The 15,775-nt window shown below is 32.9% G+C and overlaps 2 protein-coding genes across 2 annotated transcripts; one reads left to right on the forward strand and one right to left on the reverse strand.

The window, feature by feature from the left end:
• The first annotated feature begins 365 nt into the window (after positions 1-365).
• Positions 366-1,817, forward strand: LOC111987172 (uncharacterized). Its single transcript, XM_024018879.2, has 4 exons — positions 366-519; positions 609-868; positions 980-1,094; positions 1,210-1,817. The coding sequence occupies exons 1-4, from the start codon at positions 495-497 to the stop codon at positions 1,419-1,421; spliced, it is 612 nt and encodes a 203-aa protein (XP_023874647.2). The 5' UTR covers positions 366-494; the 3' UTR covers positions 1,422-1,817.
• A 1,223-nt stretch (positions 1,818-3,040) lies between these two features.
• Positions 3,041-7,105, reverse strand: LOC111987169 (uncharacterized). Its single transcript, XM_024018875.2, has 4 exons — positions 6,866-7,105; positions 5,877-5,953; positions 3,730-4,197; positions 3,041-3,509 (listed from the first exon to the last, which is right to left on the reverse strand). Exons 3-4 carry the CDS (start codon positions 4,108-4,110, stop codon positions 3,462-3,464), a joined length of 429 nt encoding a protein of 142 aa, XP_023874643.1. The 5' UTR covers positions 4,111-4,197; positions 5,877-5,953; positions 6,866-7,105; the 3' UTR covers positions 3,041-3,461.
• Positions 7,106-15,775: the final 8,670 nt, after the last annotated feature.

Raw genomic sequence — 15,775 nt, forward strand, 5'->3', positions numbered from 1 at the left:
TTTTGGTAGAAATCAGAAACAATCTCAAAATCTCCTTTTATTTTAAATACGTGGCAGTGGAATTTAATTTTCTCTTTTTATTTTAAATATACCAAAGCCAAGTTAAGCTCCGGATTAAGCTAATATGGCAATTGAGCCACAGCAAGATGTGAATGCTCTCCAAATTCACGTTTTTGACTCGCAGATAGAGCTACCAAACGGTCCAAACACACTTTGTCGCCAGTGAGAAGACTGTTAAGCACAGGGAAACTTCCTCCTCTTTAATTTTTTATTTCTTTCTAGGAAGGGAACCTGGCCATCAGTCTAGTCGGTCACGCGGAAGGAACACGGCTTGATAGTACTTTATAGTATCTTCGCTGAAACTTCCTATTTCTTATCAATTACGAGTTACGAATACCAACGCATCATTTTGATATGCAATTCTTCCTCTCTCTCTCTCTCTCTCTCTCTCTCTCTTTCCCAATTCAGTTCTGTCAATCTCCCTATTCGGTATCATGTCGAAGCACCTAGTTGATACAAGTAAGTTTCAAAGAATTCCCGAATTAGACAATAAAATTTTTAGTATCTGAATGTATAGTAGTAATTTATCGTTTCATATTTTATAACAGTTAGAGTTAGACAAGAAAGAAGTCAATCAGTAGTAGAGACAGTTTCCATTGCATCAATCTTCCCACCCTACAGCTCTGACGCTGAAAGTGAGACTAGTTCAGCATCTAACGGATCATCTCCACGATTCTCTTGTTCCATAGACGCACTCTTCCCACCAGCCTTGTCTCCAAGTCAATCAGATGGCTCCGAAAATTATGAAGAAATATTTCCGATTCATCCTTTCATATCAACAAGCTCTAGACGCACACACCCCATGCGAGTAAGCATGACGATATAATTGCTTCATTTTAAGTTGCTATTATAAAATAAATTAACTTTTCTCTAATTTTAAGTTGCTTCATTTGTGATTATTATTGTTTTGTTTCTTCAGCAAAATGTAGTCCTCCAGGTTACCATGGATGGGCTAAGCCAATGGTGGTTTTTCCGCATTATGAAAGGCGACCATGCTCGCAAAAAAGCCATGAGGATTGCAGTTGGCCTTTCAGGTAACAAAACCCACGTTGTATTGTATTACAAAATTTGTAACACTGCATATTAACACCACTTGAACCTATTTATTATAGCTGTTAATTAATTTGTTGATGCATGTGACACTTGCAGGAGTGGAATCAGCAACTATAAAAGGGCAAGACAAGGACCAGATAGAGGTAAAAGGCGAGGGAATCGATACCGTTAAACTTGCAACGACACTAAGGAAGAAAGTAGGGCACGCAAACATAGTGAGCGTTGGGCCTCCTAGTTGTGGTTTGCCTCCATGCACATACTATGAGATTCCCAGATATGACGACACACCTTCTTGCTCCATAATGTAATTTTGTACCAACCATCAGCAAAAGTAACCACAAAGAGGGAGACGTACTTGAAGGGTTAAACTATACATCTTCTGGTCTTCATCATGAATTCCTCTAATGGATAATTTTCCATTTATAAAAGACAAATTTTTCTTAATACCCAAAAATAAAGTCCTCAATGCTTCATGAGGTGATGTAGATGCATATTCTACTTTAAATTAGGGCTTGGTTTCATTATACGTTGTTGATGTTATTTTTCTCTCCTCATAGAGAACTTCAAATAAGTATGGTTTTAGTTGTTTCCCGTTTGACAACAAGGACAATTTAGCCACACTAGAAATTGTAAGTTAATTGTTGTTGGTATATATTTGTATTGCAAGTTGTTAAGAATGAATAATAAAGTAATATTAGCGTTGAGCTCGTATAAAATTAATAATAATATTCCAACATAATATTTGTGAAATTTATTGTAACATTGTTCCTCTAGATAGTTTGGGCTGGCTTGTTTTTTGACACGTGTATGTACACATTGACGCCATTTCAAGTAACCTTAGCTCCATTCAAACACAAAATTGGACTGATTCAGATAATTCTATGTAAACTTGTTTACTTTCATGACTTCTACGGAAAAGGCCGAAAGACTTCTTCATTGGAAGGTGTTAAAGTCCATCATACAAAGTAATAATTAAAACACTTGACATTAATTAAATACAAGTAGTCTAATGGCTTGTTTGGAAGTTTAGAGAGAGAGGAGAGTAAAGGAGAGTAGTGGGGAGGAGAGTAGGGGGAAATGGTTCCTCTCCACCTTTTTTGGATGTTTTTAAAATTAATAAGGGGGAAGGGAGTAATTAGCCCTTTCTCTTGTTTGGATGTTTTAAAAATTAGGATGGAGAGAAGAGAAAATTATTAAAATATACAAATTTACTCCTATTTGAAAATGGACTTGCAACATTGGTCTATAATTAATTTGTTAAATTAAATAATTATGACTATAGCATGCAATATTTTTTTTGATAATTTTTTTTATGTGAATTAAATAATCAACATTAGTCTATGATTAAATTTTTTTCTACTTTTTTATTATACTAAAAAAAAACCATCCTTAATTGATAATAATTAAAATAAGAAAAAAAATATTTGGTTTGTTTGTTTACTAAAAAAATCAACAAAATATTGAATTTTGAGTGTTTCTTTCATTTATTATTATTATTTTTAATATTTTTTTTTTCTTAATATGTGAATTTAATTGACAACACACTTTCTTTTTAAGTCTCAACATCTCTTTGACTCTCTGTGTTGTAACTTGTAACTTTCTTCAATGTTTGAACCCCATGGAGCTAGTGCAGGAGCTCTTGGTCACAGCCTCTCACACTCTCATCCTCTCACACAGTTATTCATATTTCACCTAAAAAAAAAAAAGGGATGGAGGACAAAATCACGTTATCGAATTTGTCTCTCATTAACAAGGAGGCTTTTTAACTTCTAGTTTTATCCATTAATCTACGGCTAATGCTAATGGCCTTGTGAAACCAAGCTGAGGCTTGGCCCAAGTCTCTCACAAATCAACATAAACAGGCAGTTGATTCCATAAAAAGCATATATGCCTATGAGTAAAATCCAAGCAAAGGAACACAAAGTAGTAGTTAGAACTTTTAACCCATTTACAATTGCCATTCCAAGAGAATTTGAATTACAATAATAACAAAACCAGCACCATAGGTTCTTACATAAATAATTTTCTTTTACATTTTCCAAAACACATAAATTTCCCTGCACACCTGCCAGAATTCCTCTGATAAATAATGCAATTGTGTGATACACCTTTGAAGAAAAATCCTTTTGAAACTGTGCTTAATTCAAGCATTGGTACACCAACTTCCTATATTCACAAAGACGCAACTCTTGGGCTTCCTACAGGCTAATCAGTGTAAACAAAAATTTTCTTCTAGGTTGTTCAGTAGAAAACTAGCAGTAGCTTTACATGCCAAGTTAGCAAACTAAACCACCATCATCAATCATGATCAAATTGAATGTCCATCGGCTAAAGTCTTCCACATCTTTTCATCCAAGGCATACATTTGGATCATCTTCATCAGAGTCAAACTCAACCTGCAAGCAATACTATGCATAAATCACTACATTTGACATCATGAAAAATAATATCATTAAAAAAAGAATTAATTAATTGCTTTAATCAAAATAGTATAATCCAAAATAAAATTATTTGTTAACTTCAGAATCTCAATACACCCTGTCAAATTTAGTACAGCAAGCAGTATCAAGAACAATGCCAAAAAAATAAATAAATAAAAAATAAAAATTGGCTCACATTTTCATCTCTGAACCACTTCCCCAAACAATCACGTTTCCAACCTGTAGCTATAAACTTGAGCTCCCTCTCTCGGCACTCTTGGAAATCCAAATGCGGTTGCACAACCACCTTGTCAGTGGCTTGAATCGCAGGACAAGAACTATTTTGACTCAGATTAGAATTCCCATCAGTAAGGCGATCCACAATTAACTGGAAATCACAGTTCGCAATGCTGGATTTCTGCTGAGGAGTTTTGTTGTTAAGTATCTCTAAAGCCACATTTTGTGTCTGTTCAATCAATGGTTTCCCAATTGAGTAAGTTTTACTTGTCCTCCTTTGAGGCCTCCTTCGAAGTATTAACCAATAGGCAACAAGGCAAACTACATAAGCAATTGCCATTCGGTGTCTCCATTCTCAATCCCATAATCCATGTCTCCATTCCCAGATTTGCAATACACGTCTCCTTTTATTCTCTTGTCTATCCATCTAACAAAGTTAACCCATGACAGCAAAGCTATTACAATCCATGATATGCATAAATACACTAAGCTATTACAATTCAATGTGTTTTGTGTAATCCATTATATAAGAATATAAAACTTAGAAAGTATTTGGCTTGCTAGTGAAATGCCACTTCATGGTTATAGTAATAACTAAAACTAAAATCAAATAAAAGAAACAACTTCATAGCCACCATCAACAACTTTACAAGACAAATAAAAGTATCACCATAACATAATTTAATGAACATCATTGCTGCAGTAGAAACTGCAATTAATATACTAACCCTTCCCAGCTACTGACATTAATTAAAGCCAAAAAGCGAATGACATAATAAGCACTATGTGGTGGTAAAAGTCCGTATGATTTGAGCATTTGAGGGTATCTCTCATGCGTTTTTTGTGGGAGGGGGGTAGGGGTGGGTTTGAAACTGCCAAGTGGCTTAGACAGGCACTGAAAAATCAAGTTGAAACAACCCTACAAATGTTCCAAAGTTTAATGGGTCCCTAAACCACTTATTAATATGTAAATACGACACTAATTAAACCTTAGCTATTTGCAATATCACCACATTATTTGATCTTTCAAGAAAAGATAAAAAGTTATCAAAACAAATAAAATGTCCTGTCACTTCAAAATTAAGAATTTATGAAACCATTCTGGAAAATTTATAGCATGGCTTGAAAAATTGTTATTGTGACAGCTTATGAATTTTTCACTATTAACTTCTCTATTATTTGGAGGCACCAAAATGCTCTTCAAAGAACAAGACAAAGTAACCAAACTTAATTACAGGTATACGTTTTGAAACCTCAATAATAAGTACCATAATCTTTAAGCAATATCATAGAGGAATTCTTTAGCTTGAGGGCTAGAATTACGTAAAACTGATCAATTTCAGTATAAAGCTTGACCATCCACATCCATAGGAAAATAGTACAAGGGAAGAATGATAACTTAAAAATATCTTTAAAAAAAGAAAAGAAAAAGAGGAGTTCAAAGGACAAAAGAAACAAAGAAGACTAGATAGTCTGAGTGTAAATCATAATTATGCTTTAAAATAGTAACCACCAATAAGTACCACAATAATTATTATAACATAGTTAAAATAAAAAATGGCTAGAAATATTTCCCTTAACTTAATTTAATACACCCTCATTTAACAAATTTTTTCTTGACAAAACCATAGTTTTAAGAATGCATAACTCAGTCGTCTACAGTTAATCCTTTCATTTAACAATCTTGGACTAGAACTCTTGACTTCAATTTCCACTACAAGTTCATAAAATCAGTTCTGTCTACACTAAACTTGGCCTAATTGTAACTTTGGAATAATCCAAAGTCTGACCAGAGAGTATACGGCCAGCAACAATTAAAGCTACCAAAAAAAAAAAAAAAAAAAAAAAAAAAAAGACAATGGAAACTAGCCAAACATTAAACAAGCCAAGCCCAATTGAACTCTGCCCAAACTTGGTAAACTAAACCACTTCAGGCTTACACTTGGCTCACGAGATCATTGAAAGCCAGGTTTTACACAACAAAGCTTGTCTTGTGACAAAGGTAAGCACAGCATATGAAACAGCCAAATACAAGTGAAAGTACTCAAGAGTCCCCAATTTCGTAAAATAATTGAATGGAACCATATACAGAGTATTGGCAGTTACCTTAATGCCCTTACAGCAGTGACCCAGCTACCCTCACTTGTTGGAATGAGACTGAGACAAACACGATCAGCAATACCCTGCATGCAGAAAATCAAAAGGAATCAATCAGAACAGTCCATCTTCTTGTAAATTAATGCATGTTTTCATGATAAACTTTTCCTTTTGGACTAGTGTAAAATATCAGCCATTTCAACACAAAATATAAACAACCCAGAAAATCTTTAATAGGATTCAAAGCCTCTAAGCTACTTAAACCATCTGTTTCAATTGGTTTGCTTAAGCTGATTTCAAATCAAATATTTTCAAAAAAATGATATAAATATATAATAATATCCAAACAGGAAAAAATCATCAGATTCAAGCTAAACCAGCATATGGTTAAGCATAATAACATCATATAAACAACAAACAAACAAACAGAAATTCTCTTTTATTATTTTCTCAGCAACCAAACAACAGGGAAAAATGAAAGCAAACACGATTTCAAGCTAAAAGCTAACAGTTTTCTCAAAACCCAAATGCCAAAAACATAAATCAAATCCATTTTCCAGTTCAAACTTGAACATCACAAAGCTGAGAGAGTACCATTTTGGTTGGGTCTAAGGAGGAGCCAAATCAGAAACCCATTCACCAAAAAAAAAAAAAAATTACCCAAATCAAAAACCCATTCACAAAAAAACAAGAAGTTACAAAATAAAAATAAACAAGAAACACAGATCCATTTATAGCCAAAATATACAAATTTATGCAAGTTCACAATCTAGACTCACTCAAGCACTTTATCAAGCACGTAATGAGCAATACTTTGAAACTTTTAAATTTAAGAAAAAAAAGCCCTCAAATCCGAAACCCACCCACAAATAACATAATATTACCCCATAAAATCACAATTAATAAGAAATTACCCAATAAAATCACAATTTTAAGAATATAGTTATTTGATTCAACTTAAAAGAAACCCATGAAACAGAAATTAAAACAGAGTTTACCTTTGTGAGAGAATGCTAGGCGTGAGAGAGAAGAGTGAAAGACAGTCCAAGAGTGAAGAAGTCGTGAGAGAGAGAGAGAGAGAGAGAGAGAGAGAGAGAGAGCGTAAGCTGAGAGATCTGAGTGAGCTTGAGAGAAATTTAGAAATTTGTGGGTTACAAAGTTGAGAGAACTGAGAGAGCTTGAGAGAAATTTGTGGCTAAGAGAGCTAAGAGAGTTCGTGGGTTACGGTTTTTTTTTTTTTGGATGTTAAAATACCTTGTAATTTTTTTAATATAATAAAGGTAAATGAGGTAATTTATATATTCAATAATTTATGAGTTTTACTCTCCCTTCAAATCTCTTTAATTTTGAAAAATTAAAAATGGGAGTGAGAGGTAGTTGAAACATCTCCAAACCCCTCCTGACCTTTCTCCTCCTCCCTTAAAAAACTTCTAAACAAAGTAATTAGATTATTCTTTCTTCCTCTACTCTACCCTACCTCCATTTTTAAACATCCAAACATGCCATAGGATACTTCAACTCTTAGCAAAAACATAGAAAAGGGGTTAAAGGCGACCATGCCCGCAAAAAAACCATGAGGATTGCAGTTGGCCTTTCAGGTAACAAAACGCACGTTGTATTGTATCACAAACAAGGGCGGAGGGAGGGAGGTGCCCCTGAACTTTCAAAATTTTTACTAATAATGATAGTATATTGAACTGAAATGTCTTATTTGCCCCTCTTACACAAAAGACAAAAAAATACTTTTCTATTTATTGGGAACAACCTAGTACTACACAATTCAGAACTCAGGAGCCTTAACAAACAGTGGCAAACATTTTTTATATTTTTTAGAAATACATATAATATTATTTAAAAATTAAAAATAGTTGTTTAAAATATAGCACTAAACGGTCCTTAGAACATTCACAGCAGCACATCTATAATTTTAGTTATTTAGCACCAATAAAAGTTACTTTATCTATTTTACCTATACACATGCTGCAGCAGTGGATCTATTTTAGCTTTCAACACAATAAAATAATATAAACATCACAATAAAATATTATAACCACTACAATAAAATAATATATTCTACTCCTAAAAAAAACATCACAACACCACCCACAACCACATCCACCTCTACCATCAGCCACAACCACAGCCACAGCCACCACCACCACCACCACCACCACCACCACCACCACCAGTCCACAACAGAAAAAAAAAAAAAAAAAAAAAAAAAAAAAAAAAAAAAAAAAACCCCAAATCTCCAATCTTTTTCCTCAACCATAGCCACAGCCACAACCACCACCAACACCACCACCAGCAGTCCACAGCAGAAAAAAAAAAAAAAAAAAAAAAAAAAAAAAAAAAAAAAAAAAAAAAAAAAAAAAAAAAACCACCACGAGTACAAGCCCACTGCCACAAACACAAGCCCACTGCCCACAACAGATCGGAAAACACAAACTCAAACCCACATCGGCGCTAGGCATGAGATAACAGAGAGAGGGTGGAGCTCTGAGGTTCGGCCTTTGAGGTGGAGAACACAAGGAGTGGTCGGCGCTGGGCTGGGGCTTCAGTCGGCGCTGGGCTGAAACGAAATGTGAGGACTGAGTAGAGAGGAGCAACGGACTGAGTAGAGTGGCACGGTTTGAAAAAAAAAAAAAAAAAGAAGAAGGAAGTTGTACCATACCGGAGTGAGCTTGACGATGGCGGCGGCGGCGACTTTGAGAGAGTGGAGCTTGAGAGGAATGAGAGATGAACGAGAGAGAGTGAGACTGAGAGTGAATGAACTGGATTTGATAAAATGAATAAAAAAATAGAAACAAAGAGGTCCGGCTAAATTTTTTTTTTTTTTTTTTTTTTGCTTCAAGCTACAGTGCACATCTATATATAGATGTGCACTGTAGCAATTCATCTAAATTTTTTTGCTATTGCTCCACTGCTGCAGCATCATTTTAGGGATAGTAGAGCTAAAATATAGCATTATTGCTTTATACCACCACTGCTGCAAATGCTCTAAAACTATGAGTCCCACCTAGTAATGAATTGAGTCCTACCTAGTAATGATTTAAAAATAAATAAAAGACAACCTACTATTAATGCTATACGCCTATACGGAATAGGAATCACAGCAGTCTAATACTAATAGAACTCTGAAAAGAAACCATGTCTATATAATATAGCATAAAGCACGCCTCCCATAAAAAAATTTAAAAGAAAAAAATTTCTTTTGATACGCCTTTTTCAATTTGTATTTTAGAGTTTCTGCTGAGTTTTTAAAAGCATTCAAGTTGAGTTTTAGATGTTTGAATTTGACTAGACAACAAATATAAATGTTCAAACTTTTCTTAAACTTGAACTAAGCCTATAAATTATATTTAAGCCTAAATTTGTCAAATAGTTCAAGAACTTGAGCTTGACTTGGTCTAACATGATTCATTAGTCAAACCAAGCTCAAATTCAATATCAAGTTTTTGAGCTAAAGACATTATACAAGTATATTATCATGCTTATATTAAGCATACAATCAAATCTATTGATTGAGGCATGTGGTCCTCAATTCTCAATTAATTAAAATTTTAGTAAGATACTAGTTTATATCAATCTTATTATTACCAAGCTCATAAATCAACCTAAGTTCGGCTTGTTTTTTACTAAGCCCTATTGTCCACAATCCTTTTCATGAATTTTATTTTATTTTATTTTTTTGCATGTGCTATGCTCATTTTTAAATAAGCCTAAAATTAAGGCTCAAGTTTGGCTCTAGGGGTGGCAATTCATGTTCACGTGTTAGGTTCGTGTTATGTTAACTCATAAGTATCAAACTATATTGGTCAACACTAACGCGACATGTTTATTAAAAAGGTGAAGATTCCTCAACACTAACACAACCTTAACACAACTCATTTATTAAACAGGTTAGTTATGTCGTATTAGATTTTATCAAAATGAAACAAAAAATTTATCAAAAAACAAGCACATAAATATTTTTAATATAAAATTTAGAACTAACAAGTAACTGCACCACAAATAATCATCCAAAAACCATAGCATAGCTCAATATCACAAGTTAATCAATCGCGATATGTCAAAGAAAATAAACCACAATAACTAATAAGTTTATAGACTTAAAGTTTGAAGGGTATATTAGTAAAACGTTATTTAATTAAACAGGTCAAACAGGTTCTATATGTTGAACACTAATCCAATCTGTTTATTAAACGAGTTAGTCGTGTCAACTTGAATATGACACGAACTTATTAAGTCTCAACCCATAACCTACTAATTTCATGTCGTGTCGTGTCGAGTTTATGGGTCGTATCCAATTTTCCACCTTTATTTGGCTTGTTTATAAACAAACAATTATGAACAGGTTTTTTTTATAAACATCTTGCTTCATTTATAACCACACTTGAAATGACAAGTCCAAAACTGTAGCGAGTGGTGAAGCTAGAAAACATTTTCAGAGAGGCCAAAGGCCCAAAGCTGTATTCTTCATTGAAATGAAAATATATGGTTAGCAATTTATTGAGTAGTCCATCTTGACAATTCTACCATCTTGAGCATTACCACATTAAAATATAAAAAATATCATTGACACAAATAATTTCGTTCACGAAAATTTTAATAAATCACTTTCACATTTCATGAAATATATTTGTATTTTAATTTTGAAACTAAATATTAAAAATGGAGTTCATAAAAGGTTTGGCAATACCATTTTTTTTTTTATTATAAAAATTTAAACTTTAGATTTTTCTTTTTTTATTATACCATTACTGTAGTTGTTGTTTTCTTTGAAGGGGACCAAATAATAATGAACAAAGTTTCTCTCCAAACTAGTTTGGAGAAAAACTCTACAAACTCCTCATATATCTCTATATTAAGTGTGAATTTTGAAAATCTAACCGTTGGATTGCATGTTGTTATTATATTCTTTATGCATGTAAAATTTCAAGAAGATCAAAGATCAATTGCTATTTCATCAAACAAATGTTAAAATTTCAAATTTTTATGATCTAAAATTGTGTATAAAAAATAAGTTTATTGATCGAATAGTAAATAATATCCAATTTGAATAAAATTTGATATGTATGTTAAGAACATAAGAAACATGAAATTCAATGGTTAGATTTTCAAAATTTATACTAAAAAAAGAGATATATGAAAAATTTGATAAATTTTTTTCCGAACTTCTAGTTTGGAGAGAAACTTTGTTCAATAAAAATTGAGCTTTGGCAATTTGGAGAGGCAGTTGAAATGAGGGGCCCCTAATCTCCCTTTGCGACCGACTCACTGTCCGGTAAGATTCCCAGCAAAATCGTTTAAGCAAACAAAATTTTAGCAAAAACACGTTTTCCAGGGTGACTTTTCCTCGTGCTAGAGACGAAGATTCAACATAAGTCTTGGTATATATGTATCTTATTAAAAGATAAATCTTCATTGAAACTTCCTACTTCTTATAAATTACGAATATTAACACACAATTTTGATATGCAATTCTCTCTCTCTCTCTCTCTCTCTCTCTCTCTCTCCAATTTAGTTTTGTCAATATCCCTATTCGGTATCATGTCGAAGCACCTAGTTGCACTACAAAAAAATGGGGCTATCCCAGCGTTTTCAAAACCGCTGGGATAGCCCTAAAAAGCGCTGGGATAGGGTCAAAATTCCTATCCCGGCGTTTTTTTTCCCGGCGCTTCAAAGCGCTGGTTTTTGAAAGTCGGGATAGGGTCACGCGGACCTGTACCAGCGCTTTTTAAAAGCGCTGGGATAGGTCCCGGCGCTTTTAGACCCTGTCCTGGCGTTTTTACTTGTGTCGGGACAACCTTTATGAAGATGTGAAAATAACCTATACCAGCGCTTTCAAAAGCGCTGGAATAGGTACTACCTATGCCAGCGCTATCAAAAGCGCTGGTATAGGTCATGAATGAATATAATTTAAAAGGCCTATGTCAGCGCTTTCAAAAGCGCTGGCATAGGTCTTGAATCAATATAATTTAAAAGGACCTATGCTAGCGCTTTCAAAAACGCTGGTATAGGTCCTTTTTTTAAAAAAAAAATAATAATTTTATAGCACCTGAAATGTACCTATAATACATATTTTATAACACTTGTAATGAACCACAATTCATATTTTTACAAATAATAATGCAAAAACCAAATACATAGATTAAAAGAATTTGATTCATAGAATTTTTACAAATAATAATGCTATATAAGACCAAATGTGCAAGTTAAAAGAATTTGATTCACAAAAAGCCTAAGTCATGCCAATCACAGGACAAACCAATAACATGAAGAACTCAACCTGGGCAACCACAAGATCAGCATCAATCTACCTGCACCATACCAATAAGAGAAATTACCACATTCAAATAAGCGATGACCTTGCAAACATAAAATGGCCCCAAATTAAACCACATTCAGCATCAATCGATCTCTACAGAAGTTTGGTGCAACAAGGAACAAGGATTCCATTTGAGGGAACAATATATTAAACAATGTATGCGCAAAAAGTGGAAATCAAGAGAACAAGAAAAAAGTTATAAATTTTAGACCCATAATTACCGGTCAGCCAACAATAAGGGAAAGGAAACTTCACGTATTATGCTCCAATAGAAGAAACAAATTGATCTACAGAAGCTTGCTGCAATAAACACCTTTAAAAAAATAAATAAACCACACGCCCAAATCTATTAAATAAATGGAATGAAGTCATACCTGGACCATTCTTAATCTACCTGTCCCTCAACAAATGCCTTAAAAAGAAACCATGCACCAAGTCATTCCTAGAAAGCCTAACTCATGTGTTATAGAATGAACCAAGTCATTTCTAGCTCCGTCATTGCTTGTAGTTAAACTTATATTTTCAATGAAGACATCTAGAATTTAAATCCTCCTCCCTCTTCATTGTAATTATTGAATAATAAATAAATAAATAAAAATTGAGTGGATTGACTATGGGAATTTAAGAAAAGAGGCACAAATTATAGCGTGCATAATCAGCTCAGCTTTAGTGTTTTTCCATTTTTCCTTTTCTAGAGGAAGAAGTTAGCTCAAAGCAGTGGTGGCACCCACACATAGCTCTAGCAAGACATCTTGAGAAGGAACATGGATGTAACTTAATTTGAACCTATAATATTAATAATCATTGAGTAGAGAGAATGAGTCAGATTAGCACTTATCCATTGTTTTCTACATTTTTTAGTAATTGTGATAGAAAAGAAAGCAACAAGAGAAAACTATTTAATGATAAAAAAAATTTAGCCAAAAAAAAAAAAATTAATGATCAAAATTTTACGTCATAAATCGTGAGTCATATTTAACTCCCTTGGTTGGTCTTTCTCTTGAATAAAAGTCACACACATCACATCCTATTTGCAAATAGACTCAGAAATACAAGTTTGCCTAAAAAGGTTCAATTCCACATTTATACTTCTCCACTAATGATTGAATTTATACGTCCAACCTCTTTAAATTCCTTCCAAGGATCAGTCAAGGGCTTTAATTTATTTAATTTTTAAATTAAAACTTTTACTGAAATTAAAAATAAAAATAGACCACATACACAGGATGTGCATGCAGTATGCAAATCTAAATAGCAAAGGAACAAGCATCAAGCATGGTATGAGCTAAACATGGAGTTGATGCATTCCTCTTTCTTTAACATCTTCAAGAACAGTTAAACAAGTTTAGTTCCAAGACTCCATAAGATAATAACAATGGACAGACTATTCTTACTTTGTAACATGGCCACGAATTATTTTCAATCTGTTAACAAACAAAGAGGCTTGAGTTCTATCATTTATGTATAGGTCCTAGCATTATGAAACAACTAAAATATATATATATATATATAATCTTTGATCGTTTGAGGATTAGTAACAATATACATCAGTCTACATCATTATCAGCCATATGATGAATATACATTATGCAATTAAACCAACATTCTTGTGATTCAATCTATGAATTAGCTAGAAAGAACTCAAAAATCCTGAGGCACAATTTTTAGTAAACAAATCTATGTCATTTTTAGGGCCTGGAATCGATAAACCATTTTAAAGACCCATTAAAGACATGACATGGTACTATTCTCTTTGACCTCCTATTTTCAATATAGAGAGCTCAAAATAATCAATAATTAATATATTTTAGAGTGGCTTGCTTTTAGTTTAATTAGTGAAATCTCTTATTGTCATTTTTTTTTAAAGAAATAAACTCATTGGTATCTTCATTTGATAGTAAAGAGCAATCATCAAATAACAAAAGCTGTTAGTTTCAAATCCTATCATATCTAATAAAAAGTTAAAATATTTAGATAAATCAAGTTCAGAAATAATAGTTTTAATTAAAATAATTAATCTAAGAATTAGAGATTAATGACTTTGTTGATTTATGCTATTAACTATAGTACCTTTTCAAGTAGAATTCCATAGTAGAATTCCATAGTTAAAAAAGAAAAAAGAAAAAAAAGTCTACAATCCAAGTTGACTGAGACTTTCCTAGCCATATAAGACAGATTCATCTTTTAATAAGTCGGGTTATATTCCTATATGATGCCAAATCTATGTGCAATTAATGCACTCTATTCAAGCCAATTTTCTAACAAGTTTTTATGCAAATATGGCTGCAATAGCAAAGGAAGAAAAAGGAACCCATATAGCCGTATCAATTGGAAGTAATAAAACCGATAACAAAGAAACAGAAAATTCAAAGTAAAAAAGTAAACATACCACTCCAAATGATGACTGTAAGGCCTTTATGCAACCATTTTCCTGACAATCACATGGTATCCAGAACAAATCACTGCCTGTGTCTAACGCCACCAAGAATGATAAACTCGGATTCCCCAAAGAAACATTAGCATAATGCAAACTGAAACATCAACAAATATAGAAAGAAAAAAAATGAACCAAATAAAATAATAAAGTCAATACACCTAACCTAATTGAAACAAACAGTTTGGTCACCCAGGAAAATTTAAAATAATAAACAAAAAAATATTTCTCATTTGGGGTCTTTTTGGATAGGCTGGAAGACCACAAAAAAGAAAAAGAAAGAAGACCACGAAGCACAAAAAATTTCACAACAACAAAGCAAAAAAAATTTCTCAGAGAGAGAGAAAGAGAGTCAAGGACTCAATTCATCCTGCAAATATTTGGTTTTAGCTTTACTAAGATTTCGAGATGACTAAAACTAGAAATGTGATGTACATTGCACAATCAATGTGAGTAGTAGTCTTGGCTATTGCTGAATTGCTCTTTGGATAAGTGTCAATGTTATTGGCATGCGTTGCAAATCTTAGTATCAGTTTTATGTATGTGTACAAGGATTTGAATCATTTGGCATCAACATGAAGTGCCCAACAAGGCAACATTATAATTCCAAGCAGTGAGTACTGTGGGGCTAGTGTCAGTCCCAATGTGCAGTTAACCCAAAGAATGGGGGTGAGCCTTCTAATTTTTTCTAATGAAAGTTAACCAAAAGAATGTAAAGAACATTACATTTCAGCATGGAGATAAACTTCTGAGATGTATTGGGTAATCACAATATTTTTGCTTAAGAAAAGTTTCTTATATTTTGATGCAATTATTTAGAATGAGACAATAAGGCTGAATACTAGAAACCTCCATAAGGTTCTTGGATAAATCATTTGCTTTGCTGTGGTTTGAGTTATCAGTAACATGTGTATGTGTGTTGGGCGTAGAGGGTTTGGTGTATCTGACCTGATGCACCACAATATCATAACCTGAAAGCTTTTTGACTTTTTTTGGTGGCTCCAATTTATTCCTATATTTTGTTGTTATTCTATTAAGTTTTTCCATCAAATTTCATTTCATTGATTTCTTTTTTTTTTTTTTTTTTTTTTTTTTTTTTTTTTTTTTTTTTTTTTGTTTTTTTTTTTTTTTTTTTTTTTTTTG

Source organism: Quercus suber, unplaced genomic scaffold, assembly GCF_002906115.3.
Source record: "Quercus suber isolate HL8 unplaced genomic scaffold, Cork oak 2.0 scaffold_185, whole genome shotgun sequence".
NCBI lineage: Eukaryota > Viridiplantae > Streptophyta > Magnoliopsida > Fagales > Fagaceae > Quercus > Quercus suber.